Below are 26,843 nucleotides of genomic sequence, written 5' to 3' on the forward strand. Positions count from 1 at the left end.
AGAACCGGGTGGCAGAAGGCAGGAAGCTCACAGGTGAGAGGAGTGGAGAGGGTGTTGACCAGGGTGTGTTTTGGCATGAGCTGCAGGTGGCTTGGAGGCTGCATGTGATTTGGGTGCAGGAAGCACTTCATCTCTCCTCTGCTTGCTTTCCAGATCGCCTTGCAATTTCCATATAGATTTTGGGACAGTAAAGTTCAAGGGGCTGACTTTTTTGGTCATGTTCCTCCCAGTGCCAGCCAGCGAGGGCTCTTTGCTGTATACTATGACATGGATCCCCAGGTAAAAATCATGTGTGAAGTGTGGTTCAAAATCTCCAGGTTTAGAATGTGGTAATTAATTATTCACGTGTCAGGCTCAGGAATGAACGAACATTGCGGAGATTCTTGATAGTTCCTTTCTGGGAGGTCACCTGGCCTGGGACATTTTCCAGTGGAAAGGAACCCTGATATTTGCTGTTTTCTGAAGGACTAATGTTGCTTTTTTGGGCATGAGTTGTTGCTTGTAGAAACGAGCACTGCAGGCTCAGGGGGACATCCTCTAGGTAAAGTTGGTGGCAGCATAGTCAAGAGTGAACTTGACCCTTCCTAAGGGTCTTGCGGTGGGTACAGAGGGCAGGAGGTGGTTGGTCTGTTGGGGGTGGGGGGGGCACACCTGGAGTGAGCAGTTGCTGGACTCCCTTGCAGCTGCCACACACTGGTCACAGCTGTCATTTCCTGTTCTCTCAGTTCCAAGAGACTTTCTCTTAAGGTTTCACGTGGGAGCCAAGGGCAAGCTTCTATTACCACTTGTTTTCTTCTCATTGTTTTGTAATTTCCCCTCAATCTCTTCCTACTCCTTCTGAAGCAAGGTTTTGTATGTGAACAGCAAAAGGAACCCTAAATGTTATTTTTACAGTATTTCCTGTCCCACCAGGGAACAGTGGAACAGGTGGATGAGTAGCATATGTTTGAGGAGAATGGATAGGAGATTGGAGGGAGGATAAGGGACAGTTGAAGTTATAAAATTGAGCTTGGAGGATGAGGCCCTTGTCTGGAACTGAGCCTTAAACATTTGTACCAGAAGCAAAACACTTCAACTGCTGTTCCTTCCTGCCTCCAGAAGCAGCAAAGCGTGCTGATGTCAGTGATCGCAGGAGAGGCAGTAGCATCCGTGAGGACCCTGGATGACAAGCAGGTGCTGCAGCAGTGCATGGCCACCCTCCGGGAGCTGTTCAAGGAGCAGGTCAGAGAAGCCTTCTTGAAGAAGGACCTGCTTTTCCTAGTGGGAGGGACCCAGTGCTGTTGAATAGCTAAGGATGCAGGGAACCCAGGCAGGGGGCCCCATTCTTTCTCCACTTAAGTGCCTGGGTGAGTTTGCCAGGACTGACCTAACAGGAAATCACAGGACCGTGGCTTAGCAACAGAAAGTTACTTGTACAGTTCTGGAGACTGGAAATCCAAGATCAAGGTGACAGCAGACTTGGGCTTTAGATGCCTTTTTCCGAGGCTTGCTGATGGCCATCCACTCGCTGGGTCCTGTTGTGCTCTTCCCTCTGTAGTATGTGTTGTCATCTCCCCTTTTTATAAGGACATACACCAGTTACACTGGATTAGGCCCACAACAACAACCTCATTTTAACTTCTCATTAAAGACCCAGTTTCCAAATAGAGTCACACTGTCCAAATAATCACACAAGAGACAGAAATACCTTTTTCCCTGGGTCCTGTGACACCTCCTTTGACCTCAAGGGTCCCTGGATAGAGAGGGCGAGCACGTGCTGAACCCTTTTACTGGAGAGAAGCCATTCAAATGAGGCAAGGGGTCAGGTTTCAGAAGGTTGAATCTAGGGTCATGTCTGCTGTCAACAGATTAACTGACATCTAAGAAGGCCACACCCAAAGGCAGAGCGAGAGAAGGGAGTTTCCATGGAACATTCTATCCCAAACAGGGGGAAGGGGTAGGATTACAAGAGAATAGGTGAGTGTAGCTGAACCCCAGAGTATGCCGACTCAGAAGACTGGCCTTGCTATCCGAGCGGGGGTAAGGATCTTTCAGATCCCCGTGGTGTGTCTTGACTGGAAGGCCCGGTAACTCATTGTGGCTCCCCACATGTGCCAAGCATTGGCCCAGGGTGACTTGAACTCTTGACCACTGGTGCTAGCACCCAGAAGGTAGGCAGATGTCGTCTCTGGCAGGGTGAAGTGTGGAAGCAAGGGAGTTGTGTGTGGCTGGGCAGGGAATACGTTTATGGGGTAGGAGGAACATGGATGTTCATAGTGCTAGAGGATGAAGGCAGGCCACACCCTGAGGGAGAAATGTCCTTTTATAATTGGGGGTACACTGTGCCCAAGTTCTTCCTTGATCCTGTTTTATGATTCCTTTCTGTTGGACATAGGAGGTCCCAGAGCCCACAAAGTATTTTGTCACTCGGTGGAGCACAGAGCCATGGATCCAGATGGCATACAGTTTTGTGAAGACCTTTGGAAGTGGTGAGGCCTATGATATCATTGCTGAAGATATACAAGGAACTGTCTTTTTTGCGGGTGAGGTGTGTGTCTCAATTCAAAATTCAGTTATATTTTGATTTTTATTAGAATTAAAACAATAGCCGACCAGAGTTTAAAGACTATTATGTCAAATACTGTTCAGCATCTTAAAGACAACAAATGGAAGCCTTATCACACTCCCAGAGGCAGTCATTTTAAACTCTTCTAGCCATTTTTCCAGGACTTTCCTTCCTATGTTAAAATTATGTTTATATCGCTGTCTTCTGATTTAACATTAGACAGAAGTGTTTATTGACTAGCTGTCAGATTAAAGATTCAACACATTTAGTCTGCACCACTTCAGTTAGATTGGTGCATGTTTCTATGCAAATGTGTGCTGCTGAGCCAGGGTGTCTTTGGTCATTATCCTGTTTTGGTCCCTGTCCCCTTCACACATCTGATTTCAGTCCAATCTGAGCTGGCCTGTTACTTCAGCCTCTGACCTCCCCCTCCCGCAGTCCTTCCTGGTTCCAGTCTGGGGGCTTGCTGTAGGGCCTGCTGAGTCTTTTAACCACTCTGTGTTGGGCTTTTGCTCCAAGATCTGCTTTTCTGATTCTGGTCCTGTCTTTTTTTCATTTCTTGTAATCTAGAAACACTTGTCTTTCAATCCTCATTTTATTTCTGATCATTCTCTCTCCAGTTTTTACTTTTACTATTAGATCTGGTGTCCTGGAACTCAGATTTAACTGATATTTCTCTTTATTGTTCTTCGTTTCTTTTCTGCTTTGGGGAATTTTGGAGGGGAGTGTGGGTGTGATGGTATCAACCTGCTGTTAAATTGGCTCTTATATTTCACTGAGTGCTTTCTTGTTCTCAGTGCCCTCTTCTTGCTCCATAGCTTGTTTCTTAACTAAGGTTATTAAGACTTGGTTTTTGACTTCTTCCTGGAGTTTCCTCAGACTTTCTATTCTGTGTGCTGTAGTCTACCTGCTGTGTGTCCAAGTGCCCCACCCTTGACTTTAAGCTTAGATTTGATAGCTTCAGCAAGCTCATCAACTGGTGGTTGGACTCCACATCAGTGCCTTGGGACATTTAGTTTGTGTGGTGGAAGCAGGAACCTCTTAGGTTATGCCAGTTTCCAAGTGACATAAGGGGTCTCTTGAAGAGTGGTCTTGTGAGGGGCTTTTGCCAGTCTTTACACCAATCCTGTTTTCCTCTCAAACTACTCTCTGCCTCCATGGTTCCTCATGCCCCCTAACAGCTGAGGTTTTCTTGGGTTTCTTTGAGGAACCATTTTGCAGTCATTACATTTATTATATTACAGTTTAGGGTTACATGTCTCCCTGTTTATTTTAGAAAACAGTTGATGGTGTTTTTTTCCTGTGATTTTTGGGTAATTATAAAAGAATGTCATCTTAAACCCAGACGGATTGACTACTCTTGGGCCTCTGAGGAGCCCGCGGCTGCACACAGACAATGGTCAGCCATTTGCAAGACATGGCTATTTTAGGGTAAGGTATATTTAAGGGTCACAAGCAGGATTTAGGCTGTTCTAGCTTTCCTTTGATGACTATCATAACTCACCCACTAAAAACCCATTTCCCTAAGGCCTGTGTTGCTACCCCCCACCAGTATTCATTGTTTTCAATCCAGTACCTCACACAGATACCTAATATTTTAATGAATGCCACACAGGACAGAATGTTGTAGAATTAGCAAGTTTGGCAAAGCATGGCAAGATAACCAAAGAAGTTCAAATGCTGTGATGGGTGAGAAGTGTTATTGTGAGCACACAGACTGGGACAGGAGTCTTACTTTAGGAAGATCAGAGAAAGTATAAGCTTATATTGAACTCTACATAGTAATTTGAACTCGTGCATGAAATTTTTTTTTTTTTTTAATAGGCGACAAACAGGCATTTTCCACAAACTGTTACAGGGGCATATTTGAGTGGTGTTCGAGAAGCAAGCAAGATTGCAGCCTTTTGAAGAGAATTTGTTTGGACCCTGCTTTTCTTTCTGTATCCCAAGTGGGAAAGTTTGAAACATATGTTCAACCTCAATTTTATAAGGGGGAGCTCTTGATAGGTGCAAACCCATGCCACCACTCTGAAAGCATGAGCTCCCCCCAAATCCTTATGAGCACTTACATTTAATTGCATCTTCTGTAGGTCCAAATAGTGCTGTGTCTTCTGGGTTTCAGAGTAAGGCAGAATATAACCTTAAGTTGATACCTAGAGTGTGGTTCTTCCATGATTGGAGGTTCCCTTCAGATTTGACAAGTTTTTTTGGCTGATCAGTTTTCATACATTGTGAAACCAAGTTAAACAAGCAGGAAAAACAACATACTAGATAAAACCATGTGTCTGTCTTCTGTGAAAATTTATCAGTATCTTTACCAATGAGCCTTAATATTTTTATATGGATCCAATATTGAACTTAAACTTTTTTTGATACATTAATTTCCAGTTAAAGTTAAATGAAGCTTCTATTTTATAACATTTCTCCCCATTTGAAAATTCAAAAGAAAAATTCAGTTTATCTTTGGAGATATCTTAGAGATTTGCATAATCATTGGCAAAACAAAAATCTTAATCCCTTAGAATAGCACCCCCCCCCCCCGTTTAGAATGGGGTGTAGTGTGTGATCTTCACACCATGACACAGGATATAGCTATTTTTCTTAAAGTGCTACACATTCAAATCTGGAGTATCCTTAATTTTGGCAATCACTATTATTCAGTATTATGATTCAGGAATCATAAAACAGATTCATAATTTTTGTATAATTATGTTTAGTTTTCCATAGGCAGGTCCATTGGAAAACTGCAAAAAATGTGAGTTATCCTGGTAAATATTACATTTATAAAAGCCTACAACACGGTAAGTATTTACTTTTTCCACTTAAATTGATAAATAAACATGGGTTTTAAGGTCTTCAAGATACCTATTTTGTCAAGAAACTTTAGTTTACAGGTTGAAAATAAGCTTATTTAAAAGTTTTTGAACAACTCTTTGAATTATATTGGTCTGCTTTTAAAGCCACTTTTAAAAAAACTAGGAACTTTTCAAATTTAAAATCACTTTGTAAGAACAAAGAATATCATTCAAACAGTGTACAGTGAACTTCAGACACACACATACACACCACCCCCTCCTCAAAGTATGATACAAACAAAGCCAAGAGCTATATGTTTCAAAAATTAGGAAACATTGATGTTTGAGACTCATTGGTACTGATTAGGAGGTATTCTGCTTTAAAGTATTATGTTTTAAATGTTTAAACGGCATGCATTATGTTAAGTGATGATAAATGCAAAATGTTGGAAATGGTTCACAGTAAATTATTACTTTAGTTTCTGAGCACTTAAGGCTACTGTGCTACAAGTAGGAAAAACCCTACTTAAAAGATGGTAAATGTGTATTTAAAATAACTTTGTCTTAAATGACCTATATTTTGACATTTTGTTCTTTAAGAAGATATGGTACTTTTCTTAAATTGAGTTACTTTGAATGTTTTTCAGTGTTGTCCCAAGATTTTGTAATTGAGTAGCAGCGAATACACACTTTTACAGTAATTTAACTTGCTGATCACGAATAGCTGGTTGTGTAAAACTGCTTAATAAAAACTAGACTTTTTCAAATATGCTCTGTGTCTGTGCTGCAGTGGTAAATGCTCTAACTGGGCATTTCATCACCAAGAACTCACACCCACCTCAGTCCCCTCACCTGCGCGCACACATTCTTATCCCCTTTATAGTAATGGGTTATGAAATAGTTAACTGTAGTGCTCATCAAATTATGTTATGGGGCTAAATCCATTTAAAAACTTACTATAAGGGGGAAACGACACGTAAACACATAAGTTAAAACATCAAATTCAAGAGACTTAAAACATCACTATTTTTATTGACAAGGTTTGTAAGAACAGATATTTAAAATCAAAGGTCAATTTTTAGGTCTTTGTTGCTTATTCCATTCACTCGTATTAAGTATCCTTTCCCCTAATGTCCTAACTTTATTAAGAAACTAACCTGTGAAAATACCTGTTAAATCACTTATATACATTTCTATGATGCAAAGATTTTTAAACACTTCAATTGGTACATCAAATATCTGTCATAGGCAGCACGTTTAAACTGATTAAGACCATTAATTTAAAAGACAATTTAGTCTTATAATTCAGGAGTGGGTTGAGTACAGTGATGAAAGCCTATAATCCCAGCTACTAGGAGGCTGAGGCAGGAGGATCACAAGTTTGAGACCAATCTAGGCAACTTGGTAACATCCTGTCTCAAAAAGGGCTGAGGATATAACTCAGTGTTGGAGCACCCCTGGGTTCCATCCCCAGTACAGGGTGGTTTGGGGGGGGGGGGGAGACATGGATATGACCAGGAGTGGTCCACATGTTGATCACTTTGAATCTTGATTGGCCAAAATTTAAAACCCAAGAGCCCTGATTCCACATTAAATTTCTTTAATGTTAAAAATATTGAGAAATTGTCAGGTATCTGCTATTACCTACACATTATCTTCTGGCATTACACCTTGTACTTTTGTCATAATTATGGAGGTGGCCATTTTCTGTAAATATCAGCATTTTATATGGTCAAAATCAGTTAATAAAATCAGTTCATTTACTATAAGCCAAATGTCCTTGTACTCAAACCCACCCTTTCCCAAAGTTTTTGAAGTTTTGATGTGTTGATTTTGGTCTGTCCTTAATATAAAATGCATCCACAGACACTTTTGCAGAGTTAACACAAACTATAGATGGATGACACTTTGGAGGCATAGCAGAACTAGACAGTTCCTTCAGCGTTCCCATCACTGGATTCTGACTTCCCCTGCTCTGTCAGTCCATCTCGCCAAACACTGATATTTCATAGTTTACAAGTGTAAATAAAGGTCCCTACCTATGTTGAATTTAAAAACTGATCTGCACAAAAGAAATAAAAAAAACTTTATGTACAACAAATTGGTTTTTTAAAAATACAAAAATAACATCTGTCATTTCTGTCATGCTGACAATTTGACATATATACACATGCAGAAGAAAGTTCCAATTTAGTCACTTGGCTAGCTGTAGCTTGTTAAAGATGAGCACACCGCCATTGAGTTTTCACACTGACAGAAGAAAATGTGTATTCAAAATATATAGTAAATACTGCAAGTCTCTGCATGTATAAATGCTGGCTATAATAGTTTTGTTCTACTTGATTAAAATATGTCTTAAGCAGTCTAATGTTAAGTGCACTAAAACCCACAACAGTTCAGGAATCTATGACCTTATATAAAGAAATCCAAAATGTACAAAGTACAACTATAAAAGCAAGGAACAATTACTGCCATGCAAGATTTTAAACTAAAACTGCATAGAAATGCAATTTAAAGCGGCAAACTGATTTATGTAACACTCAAGATAAAAAAAAGGTCAGCAGTAAGTCCTACCAACACAATCCTTAACGAGAATTTAGAAAAGGAAATACATTCTCTTTGCTGGTATAATGGTATAAATCAGATCTTCAAATCTATGGGAACAAGTCATCTGTCTCTGTCCTGTATCTCAAGAAATTAGCTGTAATGAAAGAAAAACATTATTTTACCTTGTCCAACACAGAAATTAAGTATACATAAATTATAAAACTTGACCCCATTTTTGTTTTTAACATGTTTTATTACTGTGACCTTGGAAAATCAGGTGGGTCAACATAAAACTGCAACTACTATGGATCTCCCCTACCTTGTACTAGCCAGAAGAATTTGCCCTGACATTTTTTGAGCAACTCTTGAGATGCCTCACTACTAGGTACACTGTGAATTCACATCTAATCTGAGTTCAGATTCTATCACTAATTGTTCAAACTTTATTAAATATATATTCCCATCTATTCTGAATAAATGAGGATCAAATGTGATATTTAATGATAAAAATATGCTAGAAAAATATACAAATTAATATTTATTTTGTCTTCTATGTCCCAAATGATCAAACTATGAAAAGACTAAAATATTTACCTCTTTTACAGTTGTTTTTATGAAGTCTTTTCTCTCAGTTAAATCATAAGCAGGATAATTTTCATATACCTATAGCAAAAAGGAAAAAAACATTTAAAGAATTTTAAATCCAAGATTCTGTCTCTGAATATGCACAAACAGCTGCATGTATATTTGAAGAGTACTCATTTGTATTGCAAATAAGCACTTTTGGAACATGGTACACAAAGAAAATGAACATGCAGACATTCTCAGTGCTTTATAAACTGGCAGTATGGGCATTAAATATGGGTTAAGAAAACATTTCTGTTAACTTCTTTAACTAATCATCTGTAATATTGCTTTTTTCTTTTTTCTGTACAGGGGACTAAACCTAGGGGTGGTTTACCATTGGTTTACCTCCTCGGATCTTCATCTTTTTAAAATTTTTTTGAGACAGGGCTTCATAAGCTGCTAAAGCTGGCCTTGAACTTGTGAGTTTCCTGCCTTAGCCTCCCAAGTAACTGGGATTACAGGTGTGTATCACAGTGCCTGGCTCTGTGAACCATCTTTTGATATATCCTTTCTTCTCTGTTAACATCAGCCAACATTTTATCTGTAATTCCACAATTTGAGCTTCAGCCTCTCTAATCCATTGAATCCTCTCCCTGGTAAATTCACTAACATTCAAGAGGTCTCAGCAGTCCTCAACCCCTAAAAATGACTAAATTTCAATCTCATTTGTCAAGTTTCTTTCTCAGTCCCATTATACCTGCTACTTGACTTCTAAGCCCAACACCAATTTCTCACAATCTTATAAGCATCCTTCTGCTTAATTTCTATTACAGTTCAGGGCCAGAAACTTTTTTTTGGTAAAGTATTATAATGTAAATAGTTTCAGCTCTCTCCAACTATTAAGAAAACCAAGTGGTATGATGGATTTAGTTCATAGGTTGTAGCTGACCAACCTTTGCAAATATAGTCCATCATTTAAGTTACCCTCATGTCCCTTGTTCTTCCCCTGTAAGCCACAACTCTGAATTGGTCTAATTACCCATTTCTCTATGGTTAGGCTGAGGCCAGAGGTTACTTTGGAAAATTATTAACAACTTTGAAGTGACTGGCTGCCTTAGCCTTCTAGCAACTGCTAGTCTCAGGTCAGGTTCTCCCTTGTATTCTCTGCACTGGCAGTTTCATCTCCTTACTGCTTTTACTCAAGAAGCTATTATCGTGTCAACTTTCTGACATATCCATTTTCCCTCCATTTTACCTGCATTCTTAATGATTCCCATTTCCTTTACCTCCACGGGGATCTATCCCTCAGCTCCCCTGTAGCTCCACCTTCTCTTTTCCCTGCACTTGCCCCCTGGCTCTTCTCTGGTCCCTTTAGAAATATTTTCTCACCAACTTGAAGCTGCTTGAAACAACATTTAATTCATTCATGTTCCTCCCAATTAATTCTTGAGATGATGAAATTCGTTTTATTAACCCTCAAATTTACTATTATATGATCATTTCCTAATTACTGTCTGAAAAAAAAATACCAAGTCTTTCTTTCCCAACCTCTCCTTGTTATTAATGCCTTTTAAAAAATGCACAAATTGACAGAAATCCTTCAAATGGCCTATCTAATCTCTCTTCAAATTCTTCTGCACTCTGCCCTCATTTAGTTTGGGACACTCAAACACATATAAATAGCAATATAGTTTTTCTGTATGGTATTCTATATTTAAAAAAATTTAACATTACTTGGAAGATTCTTCCATGTTATTCTGAACTGCTACACAGTAGTCCAAACAATATGAATGTACCAGTTTAAACATTTCTCTACTGATGGCCATTTCTGATTTTTCAGTATTATAGGCATTAATAAATACAATTAACATTATTGTAAACATTTTTGTACAGATGTAACTATGTCTTTAGGACACAGACCTAGGAATGAAATTGCTGGGTTAAAGGGGATTTGCAATTTAAATTTTAAGATGCTACCTAAGTGTCTTCTAAAAAAGTTGTTACAGTGAAAACTAATTTTCTTCAATCTAATAAGTAAAAATATTTCCTTTCCAATTTTTATTTCCCTGAGTAGAAGGATAAATGCTTTTGTATATTTGCAAATCTATTCTGTTTTTTTTCCTTGGTGCTACCTCTTTCTTGAAACTCCGTCTCTTGACTTTCCTAGCCCCGTTCCCCTGACCTTTCTTCTTCTACTCTATTTTCTTATATTTTATAGAAATTACTTCTCAACTCTGTGTTGGTGGTTGTTAGGACTGTTTTACTTTTCTTACCCTTTATCTTCCCTTGGCTACTTTATTTATATTCCTGGTTAACTCTTAGCAATATCCTGGTCTAGATTTCTTTCCTAAAATGGAGAATCACAACATTCTTAATTTTGTACACTTAGTTATGCTAAGCACTCCAACTCAAAATATCTAAAAACAAAAACCCCCACATATTCTCCTAGAATATTCTTCCTGTTCTATTTTCTATTCTGAGAATGCTGTCTAAGCTCTTATACCCCAATGAAGCAACCTCTGATGAGGCTCTCTTCTGACCTGGATTATAGCAACCCTGTTGATTTGTTGTAGCACTACAGATCAAATCCAAGGCCTTGAGCATGCTAGGCAAGCTACCAGTGACAACACCTGTTGTTCTGGTTGTGATATAAAACTGGGTTTCCTGACTGTCTCATCCTTTGTCAGGCTTCCTTCATGATTTCCTTGGGATAACTTTAAAAAATAAAATGATTTCTTTATGCTCTTGACAAATATTTCTATCTATCCAGCATCCTGATTCCCCACTAGTTTCAAGTGGTGGCACAACCCTATAATCCCAGCAGCTCAGAAAACTGAGGCAGGAGGATTGCCAAGTTCAAAGCCAATCTCAGCAATACATTGAGGCATTAAGCAAGTTAGTGAGACCCTGTCTAATTTTTTTTTTAATTTAAATAATGGGGGGAGTTGGGGATGTGTCTTAGCACCCCTGGGTTTAATCCCTGGGGTGAGGAAAAAAAAAAAAAAAAAAACCCAGACCAAAAACACAACACTCCCCCCACCACCAAACAAAACCCCCCAAATTTAGTAATAAGGCATATATAAGATCTGCCAGAGTGTTTTAGTCGTTGTTCCTCAACTGTATGGAAAAGCTGATACACTACAAAGAACTTAGTTAAAAATTCTTCCAGATGCTTTTTTAGACTCTTCCAAACTCCTTCCCTCAATCCTAAGTAGTAAGTTGGTTCTGTGGTGCTGCAGCTTTTTCAGTACTGTTTTAACATGGCCCTCACATACAGCACTCTTACTGGAATACTTGTCTATCCCACCGAACCACAAGCACTATTTAAAGGCAAATAATGGCTTCTCTACTCCATCTGTAACATCTAGCGTTGTGCCTGATATGTTGAATGGTTCAATAGGAATACACCAATAATCTGTTTTCTTAAAAAGTATGGGATATTTTACCTTTGGTACATTTCAAAGTTTGGATTTCATATTGCCACAAAAACATCGACTATAAAGTCTCCCAATTTAGATCTAGGATATGGAATTCCTATGAAATCACACTCAAGGCTACAATGTTTATTTTCTGTGAAATCTTAGAAGAACTTCACAGAAGTGTAAGAACCTAATCTTTAACAGCTCATTTACCATACTATCAAGGGAATAAGGTGCCCAGTAGATTGTTTTTTAAAACTAACACAATCTAAGCTAACACAATCTAAGAATATACTGGCAATTTCCAAATCTGGAAAGTTTCCTATGCAGTTTGAAACAAATCATCCAAATTTCGTTTACTGACTTTAAATACTTATCCAAAGAATAAATGCACAAAGGAATGTAGCTTCAGATTAAGGAATAGGTGAAAGAAAATTTTAAGGCAAAAAAAAAAAAAAAAAAGGATTAAAACATTTGTCTAATTACCTCTTTGCAAATCTGCTTCATTGTGACTTCCTCCAAGTTGGCATTGGCCAATAATTTCTTCACTGTTTCTTTTATCTCTTCATCTGTAGGTGGTTTCTTCAACTTTTTAATTAAAGGTTCATCATCTGAACTATCCTCAGATTCACTTTCTAAATGTAAGATAATTAAATATGAATTGAAAAGTAATTTAATATTTAAGGCAAGGCTGGAAGAATTTTATAAGCTTTCAGAATTTGCAAGGGAGTACTGGACCCCCAAATTATAAATCACCAACTTAAAATTTTAATTTTTAATAAAAATTACAATTTATCACAATAAGCTACTTATAAAACATGCATTAAAATTTCATGTTGATTTTGAATTTTTTTTAAGTTTTAAAAAACCTCTTTGCAGTTTACTTGTTTTCCACACACATTTAAATATTATGCACAAAATATATTTTGTACCTTTAAAATTGCTAATAATGTCATTTCTAACTTACCTTTTTTAGAACTGTTTTGATTCTTCTTGGTGGTACTACTATCTGCCTTCTTAACATTTGCACTCTTTACAGACTTTTTATTTTTAGGAGTAGCTTTCTGTTTCGCTTTTTCTTTTTTAGAAGTCTTTTTTGGTGGCTGTTGGAAAGGAAAGCAAAGTATATATACTGATGTGATTCACTACTATTCCTCTATGCCTCTCAATATTAGAAAACATTAACATTAGGTTACATCAAATTATTAATTATCAATTTTTGAGAGATGACTAATACACTGAACACAATTATATCCCAATATAAGTCTAAGTATAAATAAAAAAACAGTTACAAAAAATAAAAGATGCCCACATTTATTCTGCTGGATGGGTAGAAAACCCCTATTTAATCCTGGGGAAAAAAATTCAAATCCTAAAATATATAGTATCGTCTCTTATTTACTTTCTCTTTCTTCCAACTATAAGTTCCATGAAAAGGCCCCCCTCCCTCTGTCTACCAATATATTTCTAATTCCTAAAATAGTGCCTGCTATATAGTAGTAACTGCTCAATAAACATTTATGACTGTATGAGAAAACTACAGGCTCAGTGTGAGGTTATCTTGTCTACTGTCACATTAATAAAGAGCCAAGATTCAAATATAGATCTGATTTCAAAGTGTTTTCAAATATCCGTATCTGATTAAACAGAAGTAAAATGCATATCTAAAGAGACTAAAATGACAAAATTATAGTTTATCGTTATTTTGCCTCAACCAGCTTCTCTGAAATTAGAAAACATTAATTCTTCATTTAGTTAACATTCTCAAAGGCAGAGCATTCCTATAAACTAATGCCCTAAGATAAATTAAAATCACCTCTACATACTACATAATTTTCAATAACTTGAAGAATGTTCCTCAAATATTTATTCTCAAGTTAAATTATACATCATCTTTTCCTTTAAAAAATACAAACACTGTGCATCCTTCAGATTTAAGTGTACAGAACAATTTATTCCAGAAAAATTAGTCTGAGCTCAGACTATTTCTAAGTGCAGTTCATTGGATTTTAGTGTCTATTTCTTGTAACAAAGTTTACAAGAAATATTAAAAGAAAAGTTTACACATTTACAAGTAACAGTGTCTATTGTAACAAATTACAATACTATCATTGTACATATCTATATAAGCTTAATATTACCTGCACTACTACTTAAGTGATGTACCCTTGGCTAGGAACTAGCTAACACATCTAGTTTGGTTGCTACTAAAAAATCCACTCAAGATCAAGGTGCTGACATCCTTCTCCAAGTACATGAGCTTTACCATGAATTTTTGCTCTTCAGAAGCCATTGTTACTTCCTAATTCTGATGTTCCAAATAGTAGGGACTGTGGGACAAGAATTAATGGTTTTATCTTTCCTATAATTATCTTAAAGTTTTATTAGGAGTCCGCCTAGTTCACACAAGCTACATCAGGCTCCATGAGGAAATACTAAAAGTCCATAAATTCTGTTGACACACTTAATACACAGAATAAAATAATCACTATATCACTATTTAGTCAAGGGCTAATAAAATCTGGACGGTAGGTAAAAGAAACTAAATTATCATTCAAAGACTTGGGGAAGATGAGCAACAAATGATACTTGAGCCCCATTCAAATTACATCCCATTAAAATACATCCAGAGGCTGGGCACAATGATGCATGCCTGTAATCCCAGCTGAGGCAGGAGGATCGTGAGTTCAGAGCCAGCCTCAGCAATTTATTGAGACCCCATCTCTAAATATAATATAAAAAGGGCTGGGGATGTGGCTCCGTGGTTAAGCATCCTTGGGTTCAATCCCTGGCACCAAAAAACAAGACCAACCAACCAACCAAAAAAAACATCCAGAGCCTTTTATCATTTAAATTTTAGCAGTCACAAATAATATGGTGCCATTTTTAAACCTATAAATTCATAATGGTTAATAATTTCACAAAGCAATAAACATTTGCAGTGATCTACATAACATTTTACCGACAAACACATAAACCTTTACATCTTTCTATATTTAACACCATCTTTTAGAAAGAACAATGTTCTACAGTCTAAGCGACAACTAGCCTATTACCTAGTAACAAAATTTCTAAAAAACATACAATCACCATAGAAAAAGATACAAAACACAGTTCATAGTGTGGGCTCTTGAGGCAAGCTGGCCTGCTTTCAAATTGCAAGCCCCAGTATATCTCTGGGCCCTATTTTCCTTATATACTCAGAGAGCAAGATTACCTATGGTCTTATGAATGATAAATGCATTAATGCAGGAAAGTATTCTTAATTGTGCCCGGCACACAGGAAACACTCAAATTAGTTATTATTACTTTTATGAGTGGTTTCTTTTGTAGTGAGAAATTCTTTCATTATGCAAATGTATTTTTTTCTAATAACTTCAAGTTTTTAAGTGTTCTTTAAAAGCAGGGCAGATTACAGAATAAAAATTTAAAAAGCACCCAGACATTCTCAAGAACACTTGTATTAACTAACCACAATATATCATACTCTTTTCATATATTATGGTAGATATAACCTGACCCCAAAATACCAGAATCTCATTGTTATTCATACTGGATTTCATTTATCTTCAATAACCATTCACCCAATTTTCTGTGACAAACTTCAAGTAGGAATTCAGTATATTTTTAGGTTGATTTGTGTTAACTTGAGAAAGAGCGAAACAACTAAACCTTGGATGTAGTATCTTAGGCAGAGTAGTAGGATAGCTGATGAATTCTTATTGTGGCCGAAGTCCTGTGGGTGTTTAGAATCCCTTCTCCTACCCTGAAGATAAGCTATTAGGTATGGATAACTTGGAAAATGGAGACATTTCAAAGAACATACCTCAGTATTGGGACACAGTGGACAGGTTTTTGCAGTTAAGGCAAACATGGATCTCATTATTTAGAAGTTTAAAAAAAAAAAAAAACTGGGAAAATTGAGAAGGCAAGTTAAACCATGTCCGCTTTAATTTTACATAAACTTTCCAAAGTACTACTTTCGTTCCTTTCCTCTACTTAGTAAAATCTTGCTCATACTTCTAAATCCAGCTGAGAAATTATCTCTTTAAATCTTTCACAATACCATCAATGTAACTACACCACATTCCCAACATACCTGGCTTAAATTCATTAATCCCAACTATGTGGAAAGTATCCTCAAGCAGTGAATAAGAATATGGGTTTACAATCAAATCATCTGGTCCAAACCCTGACTCCACCACTAATTTTGTATTCCCAGGCAAATCACCCTTTATCTGCATGTTTCCTTATCTGTGAACATGGAAATAATAATGGCACCACCTCTTATCATTTTCATCTCTCTGACATTGGGGTACACTTTACAATCTACATAACAATTTCTTACAGGCATCATGGATTTGATTAACTATGGTCATATCTAAGAAATTCTGAGGATGAGTTAATCCAACACATGGTAGCAAAGAAAATAGGTATTTAATATTTGTTTAACAATAGTTATTTTCCTATTTCTCCACTACACTTTAAGCTTAAAGGGAGATCTGACTATCTCCACAAGAATAGACACGGATTACCTTTATTTAGCACTATCATTCCCTAAGCACCTAAAAAAGTGTTGTTTACAATCACACTTGTAGTACAGCACTCACACATAATGTCATCAGCTTAAAAAAAACAAAACAACAACAGACTAAGCCAACTGATACAACATATTTATCACATGCTAATTTTTCCCCCATTGCATACAAATATTACAGATGATAACCCCAAATTTAAAATGTTGGCTAAAAATACAGAATGGCAACAAGGGAAAACAAATTCTGCATAAGGGCCATCTCTGGCCCTTACAGTCCAAACTTTGTACTGGCTCCAGGATTCTTTCTCTCTGTTTTACAGCTCTTATGTTCTACTGCAATTCTCCCCCACCCCCACCCCCCGAATCTTTGACCTCTCTCCTCCCATCTACTCAACTGAAATGCATAAGGATAAAGACCTTGTTCATTATTTATTCATATGTAGCACTAATGATTATTTGGAAAACTGAAATGGAAAAAATACTTGGGGACAAGATAACGTTTAAAGATCTCTTTCAACCCTGAAGTTCTACTTTATTAAAATTATCCTGATGCCAAGACAAAGATATATCCCATCAACAGCAACCAAACCTCTTGATTTTTAATAATGGCACTCTCTGACACAATTTACCTATATAGGTTGTACATTTGAAAGTGGGGGGGAAGACCATTAGATCAGACCATCAAGATTAAGGGCACCTGCACCTACACACACACACACATTTTGGTCACCAGGGATTGAACCCAGGGGCACTTAACCATTGAGCCACAACCCTAGCCCATTATATTTTATTTAGAGACAGGGTCTCATCAAGTTGCTTAAGGCCTTACTAAGTCGATGAGGCTTGCTTTGAACTTGTAATCCTCCTGCCTCAGCTTCCTGAGCCTCTGGGATTACAGGTGGGTGCCACAATGCCTAGCATAACTATATATTATTTTTAAGTCCCACAGCTGACTTATCTAGCTATACCATATAAAATGAGAAATATATTTATAGTATAGCCATGTCACCAAGTTTTCTCCATAAAGTGCCAAATAGTAAATATTTCAGACTTTGCCAACTACATACAATCTCTGTTGCATACTCTTAATTTTTTAAATAATCATTTTAAAATGGAAAAAAACACATTCAGCTTATGGGCTATATAAAACAAGCACGGGCTCAATTTGGTGTACAGGTCAGAGTTTTTTGATTCCAAGACTAGATTTCGAATTATTAGAGATTTATACATATAAGGAAGGAACCAGATAAGACATTCAAAAGGATAATTTCTTAAGTTACAACATTTATGTTAACAGCCTTTAGAGTTTTAAGTTTTGAGAATTAGATTCTGTTCTCTTACTCAATACAAAAATAAATAAATTAGAAACTCTAGAAAAATAAAAAAAGCACTTAAAAAGGTCATTATATATTTATCATAGCTTTAAGTACAAAAGTGAGGCGCTCTCTCTCATGAGTAAAAAATAAATGAGATATAAGATGCACACAGAACATAGTAGGTTCCATTTCTGTATCAATAAATGCATACTGAATGAGTACTATTTCTACCTAGGTAGAAGTCTCCCCCCCCCAAACTTAGCAAAATGCTTAAGTATAAAGACAATCATTTTCAATAAATAAAAGTGATAAATCTATCTCAAGATTGCATTAGTCACAATGGTGCCCAAGTTCACCTTCACCACTCCAACTTTGCCTCACTGCCCTACTTCTGTGGCACAAAAAAAGCACTCCTGCTCTGTTCCCTACTTTTGTTCACACATCCAACTTTCCCCTATTTTACCAATGTCAACTTGAATTGGTTGCTTCTTCTGTATCTCCCTTAAGCCTTCTCTCAGATAAAGTATTAAGTATCAAATGGCATATGGGTAGAAAGTATCTTCTGTAATTCCAATGGCACTTAGTATATCCCCAATTTATTGAATCAATCAAAATGTGGTTATATTAGAAATTATATATTGGCCCTTCAAGTCTCTTTTAAAATATTCTAAAAACTAGTAATTATAGTAAAAACATTATTTATGGGGGAAAACATTAGGTAACAAGTTTGGATAAAAAAGAATAAAGAAAAAACTCGTTTCCCAAATTGTCAGGATTTATTTTCAAAGATTTTGGTTTGTTCTCTCTGAATGTTCTCTCTGAATATATGCTTGTGGTTCAATCAGGACCATCTAGGGGAACAGATAAAATTGATGACCACCATTAATTTCAGATAGTACAATGTATTATAGTTTAAATTTTTAAAGATTAGTTGTATACAAAAATTTAAAGATTTTCCATGTCTGATTACCATGAAGGTTCAGAATCAGAGGAACAAGACACTTTTTGAAGGCAAACTTGGGAGATTTAGGCTTACCTATCTTTTATAGGCAGCAGGGCTCTTGAAGGAGGGTCACCAAAAAAGAAGCCTGTCAGAGCCAGAATTCTGTCCTCACGGAGAAAGGTTGGACTGGGTAAATAGATGAACAAAATAAACATTAGCTTAAAATACACTATTCTTTTAATAACTTGGCTGAAAAAATCCAGAATGCCAAGAGAAAAGAATGTGCCAGTATAGTTGTATTTCACAAAAGATAATAAAAGCAAGTTTAAGTCAAGATGGATTTTATTATGGTGATCAATGAACTTTGCCTTCCAACATAATTGATCATTATGGTGATCAATGAACTTTGCCTTCCTCCGAACAAATGATGAGATTTCTCAGTTTTAAAAAAAATATAACGAAGCCAGGTACAGTTGCACATGCCTGTAATCCCTTGGGAGGCTGAGGCAAGAGGACTGAGAGTTCAAAGCCAGCCTCAGCAATTTTAGTGAGGCCCAAAGCAACTCAGGGCCTCACTAAGTAAAATATAGAAAAGGCCTGGGGTTGTGGCTCATGATTAAGCACCCCTTGGTTAAATCCCCTGTACCCAAAGCAAAAAACAAAACAAAACAAAAAAACATTAAGAACAAAATGTTCATATTCACCCTCCTATTACTACCAAAAAAATTCCTTCAATAGCCCAAATAGATAAGCCTTCCAATAACTGAGTTTCTATGATTTGTAGGATGGCTCACTCAACAACCTGCTTTTGATCTGCAGTCTTCCTATGAAGTCAAGAAAGCTAATATCTGGATCTCACAGCTTTCTTGCAGCTAAGCAGCCACGTGACATAGTTCTGGCCAAAGTCATGTACATGGAGATATCTGATAAAAGGCATCATGGGGGAGTGGGGGGGGGGGAATGACATCAATGGGAAAATGTCCTTTGCTCTTTCTTGTCTGGAATATGAATACAATGTCTAAAGCTAAAACAACCCTGTGGATCATGTTAAATGCTATATACTAGCTCAGGAAGAGAAGGCATTCAAATTCTTTCCTGAGTTGCCCTACTGGCCCAGAACTACCTATCTGTGCACTTTTTTATCATGAAAGGTAAATGAAGTCCTGTTTTGGACATTGGTAAGGTTGTTAATTATCTCAGCTGAAAATATTCCTGACACATAGGGAAGAGTCAGATAAATACTAGGAAACAAAAAGTAAAGAAAAAGTTACTAGGATAAATTGAAAAAGAAACAAAGTATATTTTTAAGGTGTAAAGACTACCCCCCCATGGGCAATGTTTCCCCCTTTTTCTTTATAACAACAATGTCTCTGATCCTGTTAATACATGCAAGTAGCAGAAAAGAGTATGATTTAATCTTACTTGCTCATTTAAGCAATCTTCCCCTAAAGATACCAATCCAATATGGGAATCAGATGGTTTTCAAAATCAGTTTATAGAAAATAACAACTTGTTGATATTCACATTTTCTCATTTTGAAGAAACTTCACCTACCAGTTTCTTCATTGTTTCCAATTGTTCATCTTGTTGTCCTAAAAAGTCAATGTCAAGAAAGAAATCAAAGGGATACGAATAGGCAAAGAAGGACTCAAACTATCACCATTTGCTGATGACAGGATTCTATATTTAGAAGATCCAAAAAATTCCACCAGAAAACTTTTAGAACTAAAAAATGAATTCAGCAAAGTAGCAGTATACAAAATCAGCACTTATAAATCAAATGTATTTCTATACATAAGTGATCAAGCCACTAAAAGAGAAATTAGAAAAACTACCCTTTTCAAAATAGCCTTTAAAAAAAAAAAAAAAAGGCTTGGTAATCAATCTAACAAAAGAGGTGAAAGACCTCTACAATGAAAACTACAGAACATTAAAGAAAGAAACTGAAGAAGACCTTAGAAGAAGAAAAGATCTGCCATGCTCTTGGATAGGAAGAATTAATACTGTCAAAATTGCCATACTAACAAAACTGTTATATAGATTTAATGCAATTTCTATTAAAAATCCCAATGACATTCTTCATAGAAATAGAAAAAGCAATGATAAAATTGCTTTTACCCCAAAATAGCCAAAGCAATTCTTAGCAAGAAGAGTGACAGAGGGGGCATCACAATATCAGACCTTAAACTACACTACAGAGCAACAGTAACAAAAACAGCATGGTACTGGCCCCAAAACAGAAATGTAGACCAATGATACAAAACAGAAGACACAGGGACAAACCCACATAAATACAGTTATTTCATACTAGAAAAGGCGCTGAAAACATACACTGGGGAAATGACAGCCTATTCAACAACCGGTGCTGGGAAAATTAGAAATCCATATGTAACAAAGTGAAATTGAACCCCTATCTCTCACCCTGCACAAAAATCAAAGTGGAGCAAAGACTTAGGACTAGAATAGAGACCCTGCACTTAATAAAGGAAAAACTAGGCCCAAATCTTCACAACATGCTAGCTTAGGACCTGACTTCCTTAACAAGACTCCTAAAGCACCAGAAGTAAAATTAAGAATCAATAAATGAAATGGAGTCAAACTAAAAAGCTGCTTTCTCAGCAAAGGAAACAATCAACAATGTGAAGAGAGAGTCTACAGAATGGGAAAAAGTCTTTATACCACACACACCTCAGATAGTCTCAAGGATATATAAAGAACTAAAAAAACTGAACACCAAAAAACACAAATAAACCGATCAATAAGTGAGCAACAGAACTGAACACACACTTCACAGAAGAAATATAATCAATCAAGAAACATGAAAAAATTCTCACCATCTCTAGCAATTAGAGAAATGCAAATCAAAACTAAGATTTCTTCCCACTCTAGTCAGAATGGCAATTATCAAGAGTACAAATAATAATAAGAAGGATGTGGGGGAAAATGTTCATTCATACATTGCTGGTGGGACTGCAAATTGGTGCTACTACTATGGAAAGGAGTATGGAGATTTCTCAGAAAACTTGAAATGGAACCACCCTTTGACCCAGCAATCCCACTCCTTGATTTATACTCAATGGACTTAAAATCAGCATACTACAGTGATGCAGCTACATCAATGTTTATAGAAGCTCAATTCACAAAAGCTAAACTATGGAACCAACATTCAACAGATGAATGGATAAAGAAAATGTATATATACAATGGAATCTTACTCAGCCTTAAAGAATAAAATGATGGCATTTGCCCGTAAATGGATGGAACTAGAGAATATTATGCAAAGTAAAATATGCTAATTCCAAAAAAAAACCCAAAGGCTTAACATTTTCTGATAAGTGGATGTGCTGATCCATAGTGGGGAGGAGGTAAGTAGGGAAGAATGAAGGAACTCTGGATTGTGCAGAAGAGAGTGAGGGGAGGGGATGGGTGGTAGGGATGGGAAGGACAGTAGAATAAGACAGACATTATTACCCTGAAAACATAAATGATTACACTACTGTGACTCAGCACCATGTACAGTCAGAGCAATGAGAAATTGGGCTCCATTTATGTACAATGTGTCAAAATGCATTATACTGTCATGTATAACTAGAATAAATTTTAAAAAAATAATTGCACCCAAAACCAAAGTAGAAACCGTGATGAAAGAGGTCTATAATAAATATATGACACTCATCAAAAAAAAAAAAAAGTCAATGTCAAGAGCCAAACTAATAGGCAAATCCAGTGAAGTTCTTTTATAAAGGCATTAATTACCAAAGCTACTCTTAATAAGCATCCTCTTGATGAGGATTATAAAACTTTTGTGAATTATTCACTGTATATCATAGAAACAGGTACAGAATAGAAAACTTCAAACAAACGCTTTAGCAAGTATCAGTCCATATGCTAAAGCTTACATCTGTTTTTTTTTAAAAGAAGACTTTATAAGCTGTCAATTGTTAGCTGTTTAGATTTCAGTGGCTTCCTGATTCTCTTGCACAGATAAATATGAAAATCAGCAAGTGAATAATATTCAACCTCACATAATCTGCTGGAGAACTATAATTTGAATTAGACTTCTATCTAAAACTTCTAATGTTATCATACAGATTAAATTTTGATTGTAGTCAAATTACCAAATTTACAGAGGAAACTGGTTAAGATAAAATTAATCTCCCTAAGTTCACAGTTTATTCTAAGATATTAAAATAGAAATTTTAAATTAGCTTCTTGGCTAATTTAAATGAAGTTAATCCTAATGAAAAGAAACATTTCAGGAAATAATCAAAACTAATTTAGTAATTTTCTATTTTAAAAAATGTATAAGCAAAATTGGCGCAGTAGCACATGCCTATCATCCCAACAATTTAGGAGGCTGAGGTGGGAGAATTGAAGCTCAAAGCCAGCCTCAGTGATTTACAGGGAGGGGTGAGGGAGTGGGATCACTTAGGGAGGCTCTATGCAACTTAGCAAGACTGTGTTTCAAAACAAAATACAAAAAGGCTGGGAATGTGGTCCTGCGGTTAAGCCCCTCTGGGTTCAATCCCTGGTACAAAAAAGAAAACATAGGCAATCCATAACTTTCCTGATTAACCTGCAACTTTTTTCTTAATGGCCTTTTATAAAAGAGGTCCTTTTGCAGTAATGACCCAAAATACTTTCATTTATGAAGTACCTAACACAGTTTCCACTTTACCAAGACGCCGTGAAATAAAGAAAACAAAGTGGCCAAAGAAATATCATTCCTCCCACTAGAACTTACTTTCAAAGGCCACCAGACCCTTTCACATAAACTCAAATTAGCAATAGTTTTTGAGACCAGTCCTAAATTTTTACCAAGCCTTGTTGGAGCAAAGTTTGGCAGGGGGTTGAGGAGTGTTCTTAATCTAGACTTTATGGAATCGTATCTTATGAAATCTGTCAGGACCAATCCAAGCAGGAAAAGTCCCTCTAATAAAATGTAATATAGATTTTATCTTGTGGTTCTTATACAGCTTATGTTTGTAAAAGCATTATCTCCCATCCTTGTGGATATCCACCATTTGACCAGGGTTTCTAGCAACAGATCTTGGTTTATGTCACTGTAAAGCTTTGATTTGTAGTGGGATATTTCCACACGTGATCATTATCCAAGAATAAATATAATTACGAATATAGAGTTCAACTACTTAGAACAATCTGGAAAACAAATAAACCCAGTTTCTAAGGCCCATGGTTTGTCTCCATGAAAAAATGAAATGTTAACATTCTATGACAAGAGTTTAGGGGCACTGGGGTTGTGGCTCAGTGGTACAGCACTTGCCTACCATATGCGAGGCACTGAATTCTATCCTCAGCACCACATAAAAATAGATAAAATAGGGGTTGGGCTGTAGCTCAGTGGTAATGCACTTGCCTGGCTTGTGAGGCACTGGGTTAGATTCTTAGCACTGCATATAAATAAATAAAGGCCTGTCAACAACTAAAAATAAATAAAAGTATTATATCCAACTACAATTAAAAATAAATATTTATTAAAAAATACAACAGCTTAGGATACAGTAAACAGAACACCATAGATGACCAGAAATCTGAATGCAGAATAAAATTTAAAAGTCACAATTAGCCAGATGCAGTGGCCTACACCTGTCATAGCAACAACTTAGGAGGCTGAGGCAGGAGGATCCCAAGTCCAAGGTTAGCAACTTAGGAAGACCTTGTCTTTGCAGGGGGTGAGGACCAAGATATGGCTCAGTTGTTAAGCACCCTTGGGTTCAATAAAGGAACAAGAAAACCTGTCTCATGTTTTCCTCTCAGATGTCCAATCCATAGAAATGTTAAAGCTCAGATTATTCATCTTCCTTTTTGTCAAAACAAAACAAAAACCCTTAAGATATTTGTGAAGCACCTGCTAGACGGATGTAACCAACCATCTTTTAAAATTATAAAGCAGTTCATACTTCATTTGACATTAAACCAAGGATGAATTTTAAATACCTCAAGACTAATAAACACTAAACACACACAAAAAATAGTTTACTACTTTTTAATCCCTCTAATTCTGTAGTGCTCAATCTCCTCTCCCCAGGGAACACCTGGCAATGTCTGAAGATATTTCCAGTTATCACAACTAGGAACTAGAAGTGCACCACAAAAAGAATTATCTAGCCCAAAATGTCAACCCAGCATTAACTAAGTCCCTAAGACAGGGGAATTTACACACAATTTATAAAGCAAGTTCTGACTGCTAAAGGAAAACACCAAAACAAAATTAAATACTCTCTACCTGAACATCATTAACAACAGGAATGTACAGATACATCTTCTGTACCTGTTCTCCCTTATCTACCTGACTGAGGATGTATATCAAAAGTTTAATCTTGTAACTTCATCAGTTTACCTCCTTCCTGAAGCCTCAGGTTGGAAGATAAGTATTCTCAATGTTTTACAAATACTCCCAAGTAAAAAATGACAGACATTTCTAATTCCTATAAAACTTACTCACCAAACTTCAAACAATGTCATCCTCATTAAATAATGCCCAACACACACACACAAATGATGACCCTTAAACACCTTACTTTTTGCACTAATTGGCTCAAGTTAATGATATACCATGAAACAAAATCTCGGAGAATCTGCTCCAATGTGCTCCTTTTCAGGATAAGCATCCTTCCAGCTTCTCGGACCATTTACCTATTCTAGACTCAAGTAAACATTTCAAATTCAGGACATTCAGACTATTATATTCCAACTTTTATACTCTGGGTTGGCAATAAAACTAGATGCTCTATAAGGGAAAGAAATAGGTTTATACTTAATTTAAAAAACAGAACACTTTACCTCCTCTTCACTTTCTTTATCTTCTTCATCAGAAGACTCTTCCTTGTTTTTCTTTTCATCTTCATCACTACTAGATTCATCTGACAGAATTTCAGGACATTTGGTTCGCTTTGCCTTCCTTGCCATTCCAGAACTATTCCGTTCTTTTTTACTGCCTTTGCTAGAAGTTTTTTTAGATTTTGGCAATGGCTGTATAAAACATTCATAATAATAACACCAATAAGGAATTAGATTTCCAAGTCAACCAACTGTTTCTGATAACTACTTCTCAATTTCATCTCTCAAAAAATACAAGCTTTGTGGCTTTTTTTTTTTAATTGAGTCAGGTGAACCTAAAACTGTATTACCAATACTCTATTCATATTCTAAACACCTAAAAAGACTTCCCAAAAGTTGAGAGAGATGTATTCTAGGTTATGATATGGAACCAGAAATGCAGTGCATGCAGACAGTTGATACTTTATCATAATTGTTTTAAGAAATTTTATTTCATTTTTATAAGCATTAAAATTGTTGCTGCTAGGAGTCCTTGCTTTTAGAGGGCTCATGAATCAAAAGGAATGGGAGGCACTATTAAAAAAGAACATAAAACCTTATCATCAATTATACATCTCGAATTTTTGAATGAACTATCATATTGCCTTTAGGCTCTATTTTCAATAATGCCAGGATCATATTTTGGCTGATGCTTCTGAATATGCAATAAACACTGGGTACGTTAATTACAAAACTAATTAAGAACCACAAAATAGGTGCACTACAATCACTCTAATATTCAATTAAACCATACAATTATCTTTTATATTCTTTTATTTTTGCCCGTGTTACATTATATTCGGCAATAAGCAAAAACACTAGGGTAAAATACAATAATGCAAAGTATGGGTTGAGCATCCCTATTCTTCAAAATCTAGAGCTGACATTTACCACAAATGGGAAAATCCACATGTGGACTCATGTGATACATGGCACAGTCAAAATGCAGGCACACACTTGAGCTGGGTGTGATTCTAAAGGCAGACTGGGAAACACAACTTAGATCACTCCAGAAAGTGGCTCAATCAAAAACATTTCTCAGAGATGATTCTCTATTAAAAAAGCAAAAAACAAACTAACAAAAAACCTTCCTTGAGGTTGAACATGGTGGCACACACCTGAAATCCCAGCTACCTGGGAAGCTGAGGCAAGAGGACCCCAAATTGGAGGCCAGCCAGGGCATCTCAGGGAGACTATCTCAAAAAGGACTGGGACTGTAGCTCAGAGCCAGAGTATGTATGTACAAAGCCCCAGGTTTAATCCCTAGTACTCAAAAAAAAAAAAATCCTTTAACATATACAGGTATCCTTGATCCTTGTTATGTGAACTACTAC

General features: G+C 36.4%; 2 protein-coding genes across 9 annotated transcripts in view; one reads left to right on the plus strand and one right to left on the minus strand.

The window, feature by feature from the left end:
* The window catches only part of Kdm1b (lysine demethylase 1B), a 45,716-nt gene extending 39,613 nt beyond the window's left edge, over nucleotides 1–6,103 (plus strand). For all 3 annotated transcript variants that reach the window (XM_026402184.2, XM_026402186.2, XM_026402185.2), the window contains 4 exons: nucleotides 154–279; nucleotides 1,099–1,221; nucleotides 2,375–2,527; nucleotides 4,370–6,103. In XM_026402184.2, the coding sequence (XP_026257969.1) occupies nucleotides 154–279; nucleotides 1,099–1,221; nucleotides 2,375–2,527; nucleotides 4,370–4,453 (486 nt within the window). In that variant the 3' untranslated portion in view covers nucleotides 4,454–6,103. The remainder of the gene's footprint in view (nucleotides 1–153; nucleotides 280–1,098; nucleotides 1,222–2,374; nucleotides 2,528–4,369) is intronic.
* A 249-nt stretch (nucleotides 6,104–6,352) lies between these two features.
* The window catches only part of Dek (DEK proto-oncogene), a 30,190-nt gene continuing 9,699 nt past the window's right edge, over nucleotides 6,353–26,843 (minus strand). For 4 of the 6 annotated variants that reach the window (XM_026402196.2, XM_077801672.1, XM_026402197.2 and 1 more), the window contains 5 exons: nucleotides 25,474–25,662; nucleotides 12,841–12,976; nucleotides 12,360–12,508; nucleotides 8,482–8,550; nucleotides 6,353–8,041 (listed from right to left, as the gene is read on the minus strand). In XM_026402196.2, the coding sequence (XP_026257981.2) occupies nucleotides 8,030–8,041; nucleotides 8,482–8,550; nucleotides 12,360–12,508; nucleotides 12,841–12,976; nucleotides 25,474–25,662 (555 nt within the window). In that variant the 3' untranslated portion in view covers nucleotides 6,353–8,029. The remainder of the gene's footprint in view (nucleotides 8,042–8,481; nucleotides 8,551–12,359; nucleotides 12,509–12,840; nucleotides 12,977–25,473; nucleotides 25,663–26,843) is intronic. The other 2 variants (XR_013344137.1, XM_077801671.1) reach the window with 2 other exon arrangements.

This window comes from Urocitellus parryii, chromosome 8, assembly GCF_045843805.1.
Source record: "Urocitellus parryii isolate mUroPar1 chromosome 8, mUroPar1.hap1, whole genome shotgun sequence".
Taxonomy (NCBI): Eukaryota; Metazoa; Chordata; class Mammalia; order Rodentia; family Sciuridae; genus Urocitellus; species Urocitellus parryii.